Raw genomic sequence first — 17,604 nt, forward strand, 5'->3', positions numbered from 1 at the left:
TATTAAAGAAAATCCGTTCCAAAATTTTGGGTTGACCGACCAATTCCAAAATGTTTTGGTACCGCGGGCTCACGCATCCATTCGGAATTACTGCTTGGCCAACTGAGATCGCAATCCCAACAATACATAATATTGCTTAATGAACCTAATGTTTAACGGTATTGTTACCATTATGCTAAAATTAACTTGAAATTTTCGTCATTGTTAGTTTGATTAAAACTATCAAGAAACTTACGTGGAAGTTTTGTTCTTTGATATGTCTTTTAGCGTGCGAGTCTCCAATCTTCACCATCAGCGCGGCTACTACTTCAGGCTGGTCGAGGTTTTTCACCGCTAGGTTGAGAGACGACATGAGATTCACTACGTGGGCCTTGAACTGGATGTTCTCCGAGAACTGCTCCTCGGAAATGTTGGTTAACATCTTGAAATAGGTTTTGTTATTTGGATATGCTCGGAAGAATCTGGAAAATGAAAATGAAAATTTACAGGTTATTTTTTTTAAGATGGATGAGATAAAATAGGTTTTATGATTTTATGTTCTGGCAACTTGACTTAGACATTTTGACCAGTGGTTGGCCAATTGGCCATCTTCCAGCGTGCATGAGTCTGGGCAAGATGATATGAATGATTAATATTAAAATTGACAAATTAAGATATTTTAAAATCATTGTAATTCGATAAATATTGATCTGTTATCAAATTGTATATTGTATTGTAATTGTCTGTTGTATTGTATTTCAAAGAAATTTTCAAAGAAACGTGTCATTGATGAGAACGAAGTAAAAACTTGTAGCCGCCAATGTACAAGTGTCAGTCTCATTTGTTATATCAATATTTAATGTGTACATAAATGGTATTCTCAATAGCTACGGTATATATTAGTTTGTATCTGTGCTTATGATTACTTTGTGTGCAAATCACTTTGGCAAAGGTATGGCTTGTTTGTGATCGGGATTTCGACGCCAGCTAATTTTAAAACCAAATTTTATGTTGGTACTTCCATCACGTACTTATCGATTGATTTATGGTTTTATATGGTTTATTCGTGGGGCCATAAATGAAACATTTAAATAGCTCTATGGCTTACAAACTTTGGCCATGTTTCTTTGAGTGTTTAATCAACATTCCATTTGGCGCCGCGCGACCACATAAACGGCATTTAGGTTATTTTTGTCACAAACCAATAATTTCGAAGTACCTTTCTGCTAGTTTTCTATAAGTACGTATACAAAACCAAGCATAAATAAACGCCGGCATAGTTCGATTTTTTGGTAAGAATTAAAGTAAGATTTATTAAAATTAAGATTATTAATTACCTAAGTACTTAACTTATAAATTAAGATTTTTAGAAATCTACCTATAATTCTTTATGAATGTTATTAAAATAACTTGACTTGATACTGGATAATATCCTAGTCCGTGAAAGTTGATATACTTTTCTGATGGTATCGTAATTTTCCCATTACTTGTGAAAATATCTCTTTATTCTTCAGTGATCGCTTTGTTGTTTTTCGAACTTTTATAACAAACGGATAAATCTCATAAAAATGCGCGCACTTATACGGGAAACGTTGCAAAAGTTTTATTAAAAATATCCGGCAAAAAATGTCGAATTATCCGCATCTAAGCGAGTTGGATAAAAACTTGGCGCCGGGAAAAAGGGAAAAACAAAGGATTTGCGAACAAAGAGAAAGGAGAACTTTGTGTACTCCCATGGCGCGTTCGAAATCAGGGCATCTCCTCGGTACATATGGAGCTTCTCCGAAATTTAGGCGCGACTAAGGTTACCGTTTGCGTTTAAATCAAAAAGCTGGTTGCAAGTGTTAAAAATTAAATGGTATGAATTTATAAAAAAAACCGATGTCCGAATGAAATCCGTGCGGAATACGTCTATTCCTTGCGTCTTTAAAATCCGGTTTAGACCGGTCAGATACCTGTACTCTAGGGGCGACAGCTGTCAATCCCCATAATATACCTATACCTACACCTATATCCTAGTGCTATGGGGCTAATAGGTATTGGTTTTGCGAAGTTTCAAAATTCGAACTATAGATACCTCTACCTATTGTGTAACGGTTTTAAGATACATAGGTAATCTCCTTGTGATATGACCATTCTAGTAGCTGTAGTAATAGTAACGCGCATCGCGCGCTTGCCCTGCAATAGTAGCGGTTAAGCAACTTTAGCAAGGGTCAGTTAAGGGTTGGGTGACCAAAAAATATTATCTCGCGCGCTTCGTCCGAAGGCACGTCAAAACATTGGTCCTGTCTATATTTGCAGTCGTTATTAACATGCTATCCGCATTGCAACCATGAGTAGGTACTCATTAGGTACGTGGTTGCAATACGGATAGCATCCAAAAGGAAGTTCAGTATCTCAACTTTAAAAAGGCTATGACGAAACAAACCATTGGTCCTGTCTATTTTTGCAGTCGTTATTAACATTAACAACGTCCTTTTGGATGGTTCTAGAGTAGGTACTCTAGAACCATCCAAAAGGAAGTTCAGTATCTCATCATTAAAAAGGCTTTGACGAAGAGAAAAATATGAATAAATACGATAGTAAATGTGGGAGGAAAGTAAATGTGGAAAGATACTCTATGTCGTATTTCACATCTATCCATCAATCTCCGAAGGCAATTAGACAGACAGCCAGACGAACACTAAAAAAACATTAATAACTGACAACTGTTTAACATGGAAGAGTTTCAGCCTGTGAAACAAACGCCTCTACATCGCGTGGCTCATTTAGATAAAACTAACAAAAAAGTGAATAATTTGGAGAAAGTAATTGAAATGCACGGTATAGTTTTTTTCCATTACAATTTTGAATGAAATTTTGATGGAGCCGGTCACTTCGATTTCTGGAAAATTGTGGGAAAAATCAATGACAAAATTTTAAAAGTCAAGCAAATTGATTGGGACCTGCGTGAGTTTTTATGCCTTGAAATAGGCACTCGTACATGGTGACTTTATAAAACATTATATATATTCGTATATCTGTGTTTTGTATAGGCATTATTTGTTTTACATGCTCAGCTCATGATGCCTGATGTCTTCAGTTTTTATGTTTGCACACGTGTGTCAAAACTGGCGACATTGATTTTCCATATTGAAAGAGATGATGGACAGGACTCTGTCATGTCCATCACATCTCTGCGGTACTTACTAAAGTAGGTAGGTATCACATTCACACTTTATAGTCTTATTTATTCCAATATGGAGCAATCAAGGCAAATTGAATTTACATTCATATGGCTGGGCTCACTCAATTGACCGCTGAGCGCAGCTAAGTACGCAAAGGCCCTGGGTCAAGTTCCGAATTCCTGGGCACTCCAGATTTGTAGTGATATTTCTCGGGTTTTTAAAAAAGTCGCGTTCCTGGAATCTAGTTCAGTTATAATACCGAATGGGGGAGAATTTATTATAAGTTCGATTTATAGTTTGCAAGTCAGAGTCCGAGGTCCCCTCTAAGCTTGAGGGCCCCGGGGCACAGTCCCCTCCTGCTCTCCCGTAGCTACGCCACTGCCGCTGAGCCATTACTATCGTATTCATGAATGTTGATAGTTATCACCTCGTGTCAAGACACTTTATCAAAATCAATTTTTCTTCTTCGTCTTACCATCCTATTCAAACAAGTTTAGATACATATCGAGGAGGTGAAGATGTGAGGAAAATCACCTGGATGGACTTCGATGAAATTTGGTACATGGGTAAACTATAACCTGGAACACATAGTCAGTACTTTACATCACGAAAATCGGCGGAATGAAAACTTGTGAGACTCGTAACTAGAATACAATAAATATTCTTAGTATTCCAATGTTTATTCAGATATTTTCAGAGGTCGCAATAAAGTGTGCTCCATTGGACGTAAGTAATAAACACGGGGAAGCATTGCCATAAATTTATCGATATATTACCGCTATATATTTAGTCAGGTGTATAACTGTCTGTCGTATAGTGGATTCTTACGACAATGATAGATAGATATAGTGGTAAATGGGCAAGCCTGAGATCGAAAGGTCCCAGGATAGAAAGATTTGCATACCGATCTGACTCATATAGTTTACATAGACCACCACTTCAAACCCGTGAAGGATGCCATCATATTACGACAGGTAGACATTATAATAGATGTCTTTATGCGATTTGAAAATATTCTGACATCAGTACCTATTAGCTAGAGTCTCACTAGATAAGAACGAAAGAAGATTAAAATATAAATTATATATTTTTTTAAGGCGCTATGTAAATTCAATAAAATATATTTTTCTTCATGTACTACGCTACATATATAGCGAAATATACATAATCCAATTAGTAAATGTAATTTTAAACCATAACTCAATAGGAACAGGTGTGAAATTCACTCAAATCGTAATTTGACCCGCCAAATGAGGCAATGGGACAAACATATTGATTTACTCGTTTTGTTATTCATAGCCACAGCTTCAACTCCATTACATAAATGTGTTGTGCTAACTCGAGTGTGCCATTGGCATCGATAATCGAGTACAATTTATTCGATGGAGGGAAAAATGTTGCATACATTTTTCGCTTCCGTAATAGCTGTGACATTTTATGCGCTAGTCAATTTGGAAAGCCTAAGTTTGTTTCCTAAGGGTGGATTTTTTTTAAATCACTAGCTTCAGCTTAGCTTAGCTCGCAGCTTCGCCTGTGGTCAATATCTCGGGTTCTAAGCCATGTATCGCGGTGAAACCTTTACCAGATTTTAAGTTAGACCATAGACGATTTTGAATACCGCATCAAATTCCATCTAGTAGTTTTTGCATCATACTGGGAAAAAACATGCAGACAGACAGGTAAAAATTCTAAAAAAAATGTTTTGGCTTCTGTTAGTCCCCATAAAGATAATAATATTTTTTATTAATATCTCCTATGTATAGAGATAGCCCACTTACAGTGTTATTATATAAATAAATAAATATATATATATATATATATATAAATAACTACTTATCTCTATCATTCATTTTACATGACCCGTCTTCTTTATTTTTTGGCTATATATAGAGTGCTGAGCTGACTTTGATAGGAACGTTCTTACCTCGGTGAAACAAAAACATTAACGCTAATTCGATCGACTTTTTCCAATGTCGTCTAAAGTCAGCACATTAAGCTACCCAAATACATTGAAAATTCGCCACTATTACTGTGGCATAAAGAGCCATGCATTGAAGCTGATTTCCGCGTTCGATTGTACACTATGATCAACAATTAGTTGATCAAATACTGTACGTAACTCTAATGGGACACAAGCATTACCTCTTTAACAATTCAGTTCCATTAGCAACAGGATTGGCGTACACCGGCGCCCAGGACTTCTGGACTGCGTGGATCTCTCTCTTGGTGAGCCCTGATATGGGGTCACAGGCGTCCGGGTCACCACCCCACCACACGTAGCTGAACCAACCCCCCATTGTGTGCTGTAAGAGAGAATAACATAAAAAAGTTGGTCAAATCACATAGATTGAGTAAGCCTTAAAGTAAGTTCGATACTTGTGTGTGGCATGCTAATTCAACTATTTTGTCTATATATATATAGATAAACATCCAAGATCCAGATCAATCTACGAAATATTTACAATCTTGACCCGATCGGGAATCTAACCCGGGACCTCACTTTATAGTCTGCAGAATTGTTGGTGTTGCAGGCGTCTATAGGCTGCATTGAAGTTCCAACATTAGGCCGCATGCCTGATTGCTTGCTCGGTAGTTTAAAAAAAAAACCTTCACTAAATTTTACTTCAAATTTGTGTGTAGGTATTATCTATTTTATTGCAACAATAACTGTCGCGGACAAAAGAGTATCAAACATATATGACAATAAACAATATGACAATAAAATCTTTATGACCACTATCTGAAATATACTTAGTACCTTTATTTTTAAATTTGAAACGGAGTAAACAGATTTTCGAAACATGTTGAAAATTAATGATATTCCTCGAATTGCTAGCACTATGTCAAACGTTAAGTCAATTTTGAAAATTAGGTTGACTAGATTTAAGAAATGTATTAAAAATTGTTTCTCATTTTAAAAGCTTTTATTTCCATTTAGTTTTAGCCAGTAACATAAACTTGCAATAGTTTTATTTGTTACGGAACCCTGACAGATTTTATTTACTTGAGTTCCCGCCATTTATAGAGTTCAGTAAACGTACGTATTTAAAATAACTTCACCTTCGTGCCAATCTTTCGCCTCTTCAAAACTAATATTCCGACAATCAAAAGGAAAATTGACGACAAATAAATAGAAAGCAACATTTTAGATTACAAGTCTGAATGCACCTATTGCAATGACTTACTTGCACGAACTGGGCTCACGTTCCATGTTTCAGTTTTGTTTATATTTGAACTAAACATATTTGCATTTATAGAATATTATCAGTCATATGACAAAAGTAAAGTTACGCCGGGCTGTATAAATAATTATATTCTATGTGTTAGAGATTTTCGTGTAAATACGCGACCTATCACATTTTGTATGTACACGCGTGTGACGCAGCATCACGGGACCGAAAATACCTTGCTTTTACTATTTTGAGGCTTAATTAATATCATCTAAGCGATAGAGTCTGGTTGTCTTGACTTGATAAATCCCGATAGAATATTATGAGATTGTGGTGTTTCTTCACATAAAATGGCTTACTTGATGGACACTACGAGGAAGACCGAGAAAGCTATGGAAAGATTGTCTTCAACGAGACCTGAAAAAACTTGGCAAGAAAACGTCATGGCGCCGGGGGGTTAAAGACAGCGAAATAAATGTACTTAGATCGTGGAGGAGGCCAAGACCTTAAATAAGATTTCTATGTGGAGAAGAAATTTAGAAATAAAAATACAGTTTTAGGGAAGCGTGATTTGACTTCCTTTCGTTGTCAATTGCCATCGTAAAGTAAAGAATATCAAGTGTTAGTGGAGCCTGTAGTGGTTTCATGAAGTAGTTACATTTGCACTATTATATTTACAAAACTAATTTTGGTATCCATTGGAGAAAAAGGTGGATCATATGTATGTCTGCAGTTCTGCATTAATCTAACTGACTTTGCGTAAGGCTTTACTTAAACTATTATTATGTTAGCAGTATTTGCAGTGTGAGGGCATTCAACTGAGTGCAAACTTAGATACGGTATCTCAAGTTAAATTATCTTTTCAGGCGAATATTCTAATTCTGTTATGCAATATTCAAAATTGGTAACAAAGATGTCGGCATCATTTTATTTTAATATAGAACATAACATTAAAATATTATGACGTATTAACATTTTCATAGTATGTAGTTAACTATTATTACACTCGACTGAGAAAGGCAAAAAAAATCAGGCGGTCTCTTTATAAATCAACATCGAAAGCAAAAATCACAACCGAAAGAAAAAAAATAAAGACTTTTATATAAATATAAATAAATAAATAAATATATTAGGACAAATCACACAGATTGAGCTAGCCCCAAAGTAAGTTCGAGACTTGTGTTATGGGATACTAACTCAACGATACTATATTTTATAAATAGATACATATATAAATAGACATCCAAGACCCGGGCCAATCAGAAAAAGATCATTTTCCATCATGACCCGACTGGGGATCGAACCCGGGACCTCTCGGTTCAGTGGCAAGAACTTTACCACTGCGCCACCGAGGTCGTCAAATACTATAAATTATATTATTAATACGTCAAATAATATGATACTAGATGCGCCCCGGGGCTTCGTTCCCGTGGGAATTTCGAGATAATAAGTAGCCTATATATTATTCCAGGTTATATTCTAACCGTGTCTCAAATTTCATAACAATAGGTCCAGACGATTTTGCGTGAGAGAGTAACAAACATGCATACATACACACGTCCTCACAAAGTTATTTATAATATCAGTAGATGATACAAGAATATGGCCACTATTATTGCCTTTAGTACGAAATATAAGCCTATTTGGTGATACTTTTGTTCTGGAATTCCCATGAGAACATAGACTGGGAGAACTGGGTGTAAACTAAATTATGCGCCACTCCAGTTATTTTTGTTATTAATTACCTAATGAGTATCAATTTGTGTGATGTAAAACCACTAAGGGAATATTGAAAAAGTGTAATTTAAATTGTTAATTCAATTACCGTAATAAAGCTCGTAATTATCGAGGCACACCTGTAATTTTAAAACTTTCTAGTCAGGTTGGCAATTTTAATGTGAGCTTGTTATTGGCTTCTCCATTTGTGGTGCCCAAGAACAAGACCATTCTATGTCCGCCCGTGGATGTTGTACAAGGCGACTACGGGACACTAGACAGCTGATATTATGCCCTCAACACTATAGTGACAATAGCAGTCGACAGCCAGGCGGCCGTTTGTAAATTCTTCTTTTAAGCTGACCCCAGATCCCGCTGTGTCATAGCCCCGAAGATGAGAGAGAGAAGGAGAAAGAGTGAGATTAGGTACATTTTCTGTTTTCACATTGGATGATAAATCATTAAGTATATTAATTTTAGTTTTATTACAATGTTCCATCGCCTATTATGTAAGCAGAACCTGTGGCTGTTAAAAACTACAATACTAGTCTTGCACGAGTAGGATTCGAATCTGGGACCTTTCGTTTCACAGGCGTCTTCGTAACAACCAGCGCTTACGTTATACGGTAGTTTGTGTTGTTTTTTACTTATTGAACCTAGCCGCACTCGTAACTGGCTTTAAATCAATTAATTGGAGCTATTTGTGACCTCACGAACTTCGGCAATTGGTGGAATTAAAGTTTTGACAGACCAATTAAACCATTTTTGTTGGGTATTGACAAGTTACCTACTTGTAATAACTAAGAAACTTTAATTTTCTTTTTTAAACATGACTTTTTGATTTAGATATTGCATGTTACCCCGTTTTACTTGCAATTTTTAATGTTACGTTAGGGTTCTAGGTCGGTTTAGGGATTTCAAAAGTTTAGACATTTCTGAAATTACCTACTTAACTTACACACAAAAACGATATTCCACGTCGTTGTCTTTTACGGTATTGATGAAACCAAAAGACATTTAGCTAGATAACATTTTTGGTGGAATAGATATTTAAAATATTTGACAAGTGGCTAGCCTACGAGAGATCCCTTTATCGAATTGTACAGCCTGCACGGTAAGAAATGCAGCTATAGTACATTCTATTTTGATCGCTCCTAGACTACAAACTTCATAGATCAATTAATGAAAAAATGAATTAAAAACGTAATTTAAGTATTTTTTTTTGTCTAATTTTTCAACGTATTTTCATCAAAAGTTCATTCAGTAATCTTGAAGGCTATAAATCCAAAATCAACAGGAAAATATTTGTGAAGTTGTTGATAGTATTCTTAGAATTGTTGTTGTTTAACGTTTTGATGATGTTTTGATGATATGAGTACCTATACGTAACTATTAGCCCATGATGAAAGTTATTTCTGTCTTGGCATTCAACCAAACGAGACAATATTTGAAAAGTTTTGTTTATTAAAAAAATAGAACTATATAATGTGCCGGTCGTTTGTTTTGTCGTTTTTTTTATGGCATCTTAGTTAATGTGTTTTTATTGCGATTAATTTGTACGATACACCCATAAAATATTTTCGTATTCTCTTATAAATCATGTTATAAATCTTGGAGTCCCAACACTATGTATTTTTTTATATTTTAAATGTTTTGTTGTTGTCTATTTTCTTGTAAAATTCAAATAAATGGCTCTATAAAATAAAAGAATTTTCAATGTACTTATCAGCCTGACAGTTCCCTGATTTATTAATTGTGTTTTATTACAATAAATAACTACTTCATCTCTTATTTTAAAATTTTTCATCACTATAATATTATATCCTACTTTATAATATTTGACATTGACAGAACGAGACAAAACATACTTTCGCGTGTTAATGTAAACTCTCTCTCATTTGAGCGTTTTTTCGGTTTCTTAGCCTCAGTCATAAAGCGTCGAAGCTCAGGTGCCGCGGTTAATATAAAACCATTCTCGCGTAATACTATGTCTTTAGAAAATGTACATAAGAGTATTTTACGTACGGAGGAGGATAGGGGGAACAAGAACTGTTCCCGTGGGATATTCACGCGGGCTCAGCCGCGGTCAAAATCTGATGGTTAATAAAGACAAATATTGCCAATTCAGTGATGACTTGCGATCATCTAAAGGTCAGTAAACATAAACAATACAGATAACACGAGGTCTCGGTCAGTAGGTTTGACTCTTTGACATACAAGATATGAATACGATATAACATGTATGACGTTTAGGCATCAAATAATAATATACTCAATATAATTTTCGTGTGTTCATTGAACTGAAATTTGAATATATTTTTTTGTAGTCAACAGCACACAGACCTACCAAAATTCACTGTAAAGTCGCTGCTACTACCGCGTCAGGTTCATGCAGGGTAAATTGATGTGCTGTTGACTGTACCATAAATTATTCAAACAAAAACATATTTTCACAAATTTCTTATATCTTATATATTATATTCTTATATCACAAAAAGAATGTCGATCTGTATGTATGTGATTAACTCAAAAACGACTGGATGGATATTTGTACGGTTTTTATCAATAGGCTAGCAGCTCGTTCCAGCTTCGCTCGGGTAAAATCATAATAAAACCTATAGAAAGATAATCAGATTTCATTCAAAATAATTGAAGTTCAGGTTTCGAACCATCAACAGTAACAACATGAATTCAATGGTGTGTAGCGGGAGCTAGGTGATTATGGTCGACCGCAACAAAGGGAAGATCTTCCCGCCAGGCTAGGTGTTGCGCCTGGGAAACCGCACGGCTCCGACGGTGTCATGTCCGGAGGTTGTATTTATGTATTTTTTTTCTTCCAATCGAAAACGCACTGTCTGCGCGGTCTAGGCTTGTTAGCTGTCCATAGTGAGTCGACCGTCGTGCCATCTGTCCGTAGTGTCCTGGATCACTTGTGTGGCTTGTTATTCGTTGCGTTTGGTCGGCTTTTTACATCTGCGCCGTTGTGCATGTGGCGTATCGGGGTAGATGTCGCCACAGGTGTTTACCGCTGAGCTGTGTAATTTGGGTTTGTGTCCATAATCACCTAGCTCCCGCTACACACCATTGAATTCATGTTGTTACTGTTGATGGTTCGAAACTTGAACTTCAATTATTTTGAATTAAATCTGATTATCTTTCTATAGGTTTTATTATGATTTTACCCGAGCGAAGCTGGAACGAGCTGCTAGTCATATATTTAGTTGAAGGAATTTTGAATGGGATTATTTGTTATTTATTTTCACCCTCATTTAGCTACCCTAAAGGTCAAACTGTAAATAATCTTGAAAAACGGGTTTCATTATTTTTGTTGCACAGCATTTGTGCCAAGTTGTGCCAAGTACACCAGTAAAGATTTTATAATAATAGTTATGTTATTTTTCATTCAAACTTTGCCCCCAATTTTTACCCCTTTAGGGGTCGAATTTTTAAAATTTCTTATCTGAGCACTACGTAATAACCTAAAGCTACTGCTCAAATTTCGCGTTTATAGCTTCTATGGTTTAAGCTGGGCGTTGATTTGTAAAAACGCTGATATAGAAGGTAGATGTACAATTTATTACGGGAGCAAAGTCCCGAGGCGCAGCTAGTAAGAAGAATAAGAAATATAATAAGTTATTATACGATAAAATAAATATAAGTATTTCTTGGCACAGTTTCAGTTGGTAACTAGAATTTTCAGAGTTACAATTGGCCCATCAAGTTCCTGTAGGTAATAAATTTTGAACACGCCATTAAGGTCAATTTATAACAATGTTGAATGTTTAAAATGTTGCAGTTTTACCCGACCGCGGTACACAAATAGTAAGTAAAGAGTTATAAATATGTGTAATCGTTAACAATGTATTTTCATTATAGCAATTAAGATAAAATCATAAAAATCTTATAATACAAAATATATATGTATATGTAAACAAAATAAACTCAAAAGCTTTTACAAGAATATTTATTTTTCTTTATTTATTGATGTCAAAATGTATCTATGATGTAATATTATGAACTAAAAATTATATTAAATTCAAAACTAAATTAATACTAAAAAAATATAGTACTTATAAAGATTCAACTAATAAATACCCAACATATATTTACACGAATAATTTAAATATTCAATTCAATAGAAAATAGCTAATATATAAATACTATATACGCTACCAATAAAAAATATTGTTTATACATCTTGGATAAAATTGTTTTTCCTGTTAATTTGTTACGTATTGATCCAAACAGATAAAACATTTTTTTGCGTAATAACTCTTTGTGTTGTTGTGTTAAATTTTAATGTAATTATAGAGTACGATAACCTTCAGTGCCGGGTCGTGGTTACTGAAGAGATAAGACATTCTAAATAAGTATTTTTGACAGTGACATAGAGCCATGTCCCGTTTTGCCGTTTATTTACGGTACGGTGCGAATCGGATTCGCGCATCAAAGGGTTTTCGTGCGCGAATTCGATTCGCACTTGGCCGGTTTTTTTCATTAATCTTTACAAAGTTTATCCTTACATATTATAAAACAAAGTGCCCTGCCGCGTCTGTCTGTCTGTCTGCTCGCGATAAACTCAAAAACTACTGCACGGATTTTTATGCGGTTTTCAGCAACAGATAGCGTGATTCCTGATTAAGGTTTATTTTACCCGAGCGAAGCCGGGACGCGCCGCTAGTTAATAATAAAACTTAAATAGCTTAGATGACTACGGAATTCTAGTGTAGGTACCTGATTCATGTTGTACACACTTTTGAAGCACCACACATGTAGGTCGTGTCTATATTAAATATTAATTAATTATATCGTTATCTAGATAGATAACGATATGATTAATTAATTTCGCGGTGAATTCTTTCAGATGATAAGCATATCATCATAATATTATGGGACTAAGTATAGCGGCATATGTTATAACGATAAAACAGGGTTAATTACTGGTATCAAACGCAAAACCTCCTAAAGATTACTTGGGTACATAAAACAAGCAACTTTTATTCTACAACTTTTCGTGATACGTTTTTTTTTTCATATAAAAAATACAATCTAATTTGCGATTCTACACATCTTAACTCTATATAATAGCCAAGCAACATGAGACAGTACAGTAGCGTTATGTAGCGGAATCGAACATAGATACCTTTTAATTCTAAAATGAAATGGCTGCATCTGTAGAGATCTACCCTTGGTGTGCCATCTGGAAACACCAATGGACAGTCCTCCACAGCTACCAGATTATTGCCTAGAAGGAATCTACTTGATTTGGGCTATGTATAGTGACGTTAGTGGGCTGGAGAGAGTGCGGACATCTAACTTTAAAATTACTTTACTAATGTCCTCACTATATCTCTTTTTCTCATATCGCGTACGCATCGTGTGAAAAAAAGATAGAACGTGTGGATGGCATGTCGTTTTACGTGTTTTATGACTGATCGCCATTTCTTTCTTTTCGAGTGTATCAATCGCTAATGTTAGTGTCGGATTTTATTCAAGTCGCCTAAAGGTGACATGACTTTTGCGACTACCTACCGCGTTTAGTAGCAACAAAGGGGACAAATGTCTGGCTATTACACTCCAGCCCTGCCCTGCCAGAAGGGGCAAACCTAAGAAAATTATGTCGTCAAGGATGATACGGGTGCCAACGGTCTGACAACTAAGATAGCTGAAGACCGTGCGAAGTGAAGCGAGTTTTATATTACTCTAGGTAATTTGCTTACGTTATGCCGCCTATACGTATTTGGCGAACTGTTTGCGGTTTCGATGTACATTGCTAGTTTTTCTTTGCGGTAAACTTATCATCAAACAAACTACGTAATGTACGTTCAATCGCGTTGACATATTTCTGAGTTTGGTGATTTTTGTGTAGTCGGCATCAAAAATTACCAAATTTACTACTACAATTTTTGGGAAGCTACCCATTCATTGCAAACTCGCACCTATTACCGTGGTATAAAGGTCCAGGCATGGTAACTTGACTTGCGGTCGAATGTACGCTTCGAAGGAAAAGTCTTACCGGACATTGTTCACTACAAATGATAATAAAATTGTCGAAGATGTGTAAACTTAATTATCAACCATTGTACTTGGTCAAATATATACTTCTATACTATTATTATAAAGAGGTAAGCGTTTGTGAGTTTGTATGTTTGAGGCGGGTAATTTCCGAAATTATCGAACCGATTTCAAAAATTATGTCACACACAATTAGAAAGGTTCGTTATCCAAGATTGCTATACGCTATATTTTATGTCAAAATTCCCACAGGAGCCAAGCCCCGGGCAACATCTAGTCTACTATTAGATGTGACATCTATATTACGATTGTAGTAAAAAGATAATGCATAGGTAGTGGGAGTGAACTGCAAATCAAGTTACGCATCGTGAACTCTATGCTGGATAGCAATAGAGGCGAATTTGTATTGAATTTGGGAGGTTGATGAATGTTTTAATGGGTGTTTGTTGAGTGTGAGAAAAACGTCTAGTCTATTTAAATATTTGCAATACTATAGCGGAGAACACTCATTTTTAAGCCCTATGCTTTAATTACGCAGTTAACATTTTTGTAATGAATTTTATATAAGTAAATAAATAAAAAAAAAAACAATTAATTTTTGTTATCAGGGTGACATCGAAAGATTTGTACCCGTATCTTTTATTTCACCACAAAATAAAGAATACGGCACTAGTGTTTCAATAGATATTTACCTTACACTTGTGGACTTCAATTGTACTCTTATGTGTGTTGTACGTCATGTGACGTGACATAATCGACTTTACTGTCGCGCTCCGCTTCGTGTTGACCAAAAAATCCCGCAACGTAAAATAGTTATCAACATTTGAATAATTGTAACGTAATATGCCACTATTAAGACATTCACGACAGTCCCGAGTTCGTCTTCCACAAAATTTTTGGGGTAAAAATTAATCCTATGTGTATGTAAACCCACAAAGTAACTGCTGAATGTGACCAAACGGATCCGCGGCTCTTGCCTTTGAACTACCTCGTCAGATATAAAGATGTGAATTGTAAATATGTTTTTATTTGATTCTTATTTTAAGCAAATTTATTACTTATATAAATTGCTGTTGAAATAGTTTAGGTAGTAACAACGTGTTTGTGTATTTTATCACAATACTTTTCATTTCTTGTATTTCATAATGTGAAGATAAGTTATCGTCAGTCATTATTGAACTATTAATATTTGTTTATCGAATTAGTGTCTTATCTGTGCAAATGTGTGAATAAAATGTTATTGTCACGTTTCTAAATTATAAGTTTTACCTTAAACATTCTTAATTGTGCTAATAACATAGTTCTAAGTAGAGTATCTCTAAATGTTTATAGAGAGTTGTCTCTCTTGTACTCTCTTCGAATCTCCTAACTTTAGAAATATTGTCTATTTCCGCTCGATTTAGGAAAATAAATATTAAAGTTTACACAATAGATTAGTTTAGCATTAAAAATTAGATTGAGTGCATCGCCGTGGGGCCCAGATAGGAATAACTCTTCGAGAAGGAGTCGATACCTAGTCTAAATAAATAACAAGCTTTTCACCGCAGCTCACTTCGCGTGATTTTCCCACTGGAGTTGATATTTTTCCGGGATGTATGCCGTTCTTCTTACTTTAAAATATATGTATGCAATATGTCAAGATTGGTTGATTGGATAAAGCGTGAAGAGGTAACAAACAAACAAACCTACTTTCGCATTTATAATATTAGGATAAAAACTTTAAACAAGAAAGGTAGACAGTTCGTATAAATCCATTTCAAACACACCGGTGCGACAGCATCGCGTGCCGGCGTTGTCAAGCACAAATGAATGTTTTATGAGCACTGTCCTCACCTGTAGTACAGTCAGATCAACAAGCACCAGACATACTTACTAGTCACTAACGTGGTTCACTTGTAACGCAAGTTTCCCGCGCGTTTCCTCACAATTTACACCCAAATTGCAACTAAAACGTGCGCGTTTGTGACGGCACGTCTGCGTTACGCGGTGATTGCAGAGATACTAAGCTTGTTTACTACGCCCGCCCCCGCCCGCCCTACGATGGTGCCCTATCAGACGTGCGACAGGGTGATAAAGGGGTGACTTCACAATTGCCCAACTTGCGTGGGAAAGTTTCGTCTTTTTATAATGTAGGTTATGTCGGTTGAATTTGACGATAGATCATTAATAACTTAGGAATTTGGAAACAGTCAATCTACACTATTACTGCTATTAATTTATAAAGTTATAACGTAAATTAAAATTATTAATTAGTTTTTAGAAGCTTAAACTATACATATAATAAAAGTGAAAGGGGCTATGTCTGTTCACAGAAGATATTAAAGAAAAATAATGATGGAGGTCTGTATGGGACTAATAGAAGCCAAAACTTTTTTTTAGAATTTATGGTTGTCTGTCCATCTGTATGTTTGTGGATGAAATTTGATGCGGTTCACAGCTGTATAGAGCATAGTACTAACTTAAAATCTGGTATAGATAGGTTTCATCGCGATATGTTGCTTAGAACCCGAGATCACAGTATAATAAAGAGTACTTACCGAGAAGTTACGAACGCACGAAATTAACGGGCGAAGTCACGGCCAAAAGCTAGTAGTATAAATACAATAAGTACAACAGTCTGTAGTCACTGACAGTTTAATTTTATCAACTCACTTTGAATAATAGTTCTAGACTCACTAAAATCTCCCCGGTCCGGTGACTCCACGTGCCAGTCGACCTCTTAGCCTATGAGATACTGAGATCGGTGGTCGTCACACAAAATTAATATATTTTTTAAATTTCGTCCGTCTCGGCTTCGCTCGAGTAAAACCATAATAATATGTACACAAACGCCTTCGTTTTATACTGTAATGGAGATGCCCGTATACGCCTGTGAATAAAATTCTTTGGACGTGGCCAAATCGATCTGGAATCGTCGGAGAAAAACTACTCTGCTCATTCATCTACGAGCCACTAATATTTCTAAGAATGGTATTCCTAGCATGTTTGTAAGTTACCCTGCACGGAGCCCTATGCAATGGTGATATAGGCGAATTTCCAGGTTAATGTTCAGTTGGCTGTATACACACATCCTTTTAAAAACATTATTTTGAAGCATTCGTGAGAATTTAACGTTAAAACGCAGAGCAGCAATCTCCCTTATAAAATCTAATATAAAGATTTTATTTGCCAATTCTACAAGAATGATATGACAAAAAGCAATTTATTATTATGTATGAATTATAAGTAAGTGCAAAGTGGCGGATGCTTGTCCAATTGTCACTTTCTATTACCATACTATTAACATGGAGCTAAAATGTTTCATGGTCGAGCGCAAAAGTCGCCGGTAAATATAAACCCACCAAAAACATTTTAACGTATTTCTTTTAAATTTTTTCGAGGGCGTTATTGCTAACACTGGTGTCAGATTTTATACAAGTCGCCTAAAGTCATCTGACATAACTTTTACGTCCACCTACCGACGCGACGTAAACGTAGTAAGTACCTAATCACTGGACCTAGTACTTAATACACAGTGAAGTTAAACTGTCAACCAGTAGTACATGCAGGTTTTCTCA

General features: G+C 35.5%; 1 protein-coding gene across 6 annotated transcripts in view; it reads right to left on the minus strand.

The window, feature by feature from the left end:
- Positions 1-17,604, minus strand: part of glob1 (globin 1) — a 31,883-nt gene that overhangs the window by 6,904 nt on the left and 7,375 nt on the right. Inside the window, exons 1-3 of one of the 6 annotated variants that reach the window (XM_053751148.1) lie at positions 15,921-16,075; positions 5,289-5,449; positions 236-461 (exon numbers count right to left, since the gene is read on the minus strand). In XM_053751148.1, the coding sequence (XP_053607123.1) occupies positions 236-461; positions 5,289-5,443 (381 nt within the window). In that variant the 5' untranslated portion in view covers positions 5,444-5,449; positions 15,921-16,075. The other 5 variants (XM_053751149.2, XM_064436233.1, XM_053751146.1 and 2 more) reach the window with 5 other exon arrangements.

The sequence above is a fragment of the Plodia interpunctella genome, chromosome 11 (genome assembly GCF_027563975.2).
Source record: "Plodia interpunctella isolate USDA-ARS_2022_Savannah chromosome 11, ilPloInte3.2, whole genome shotgun sequence".
NCBI lineage: Eukaryota > Metazoa > Arthropoda > Insecta > Lepidoptera > Pyralidae > Plodia > Plodia interpunctella.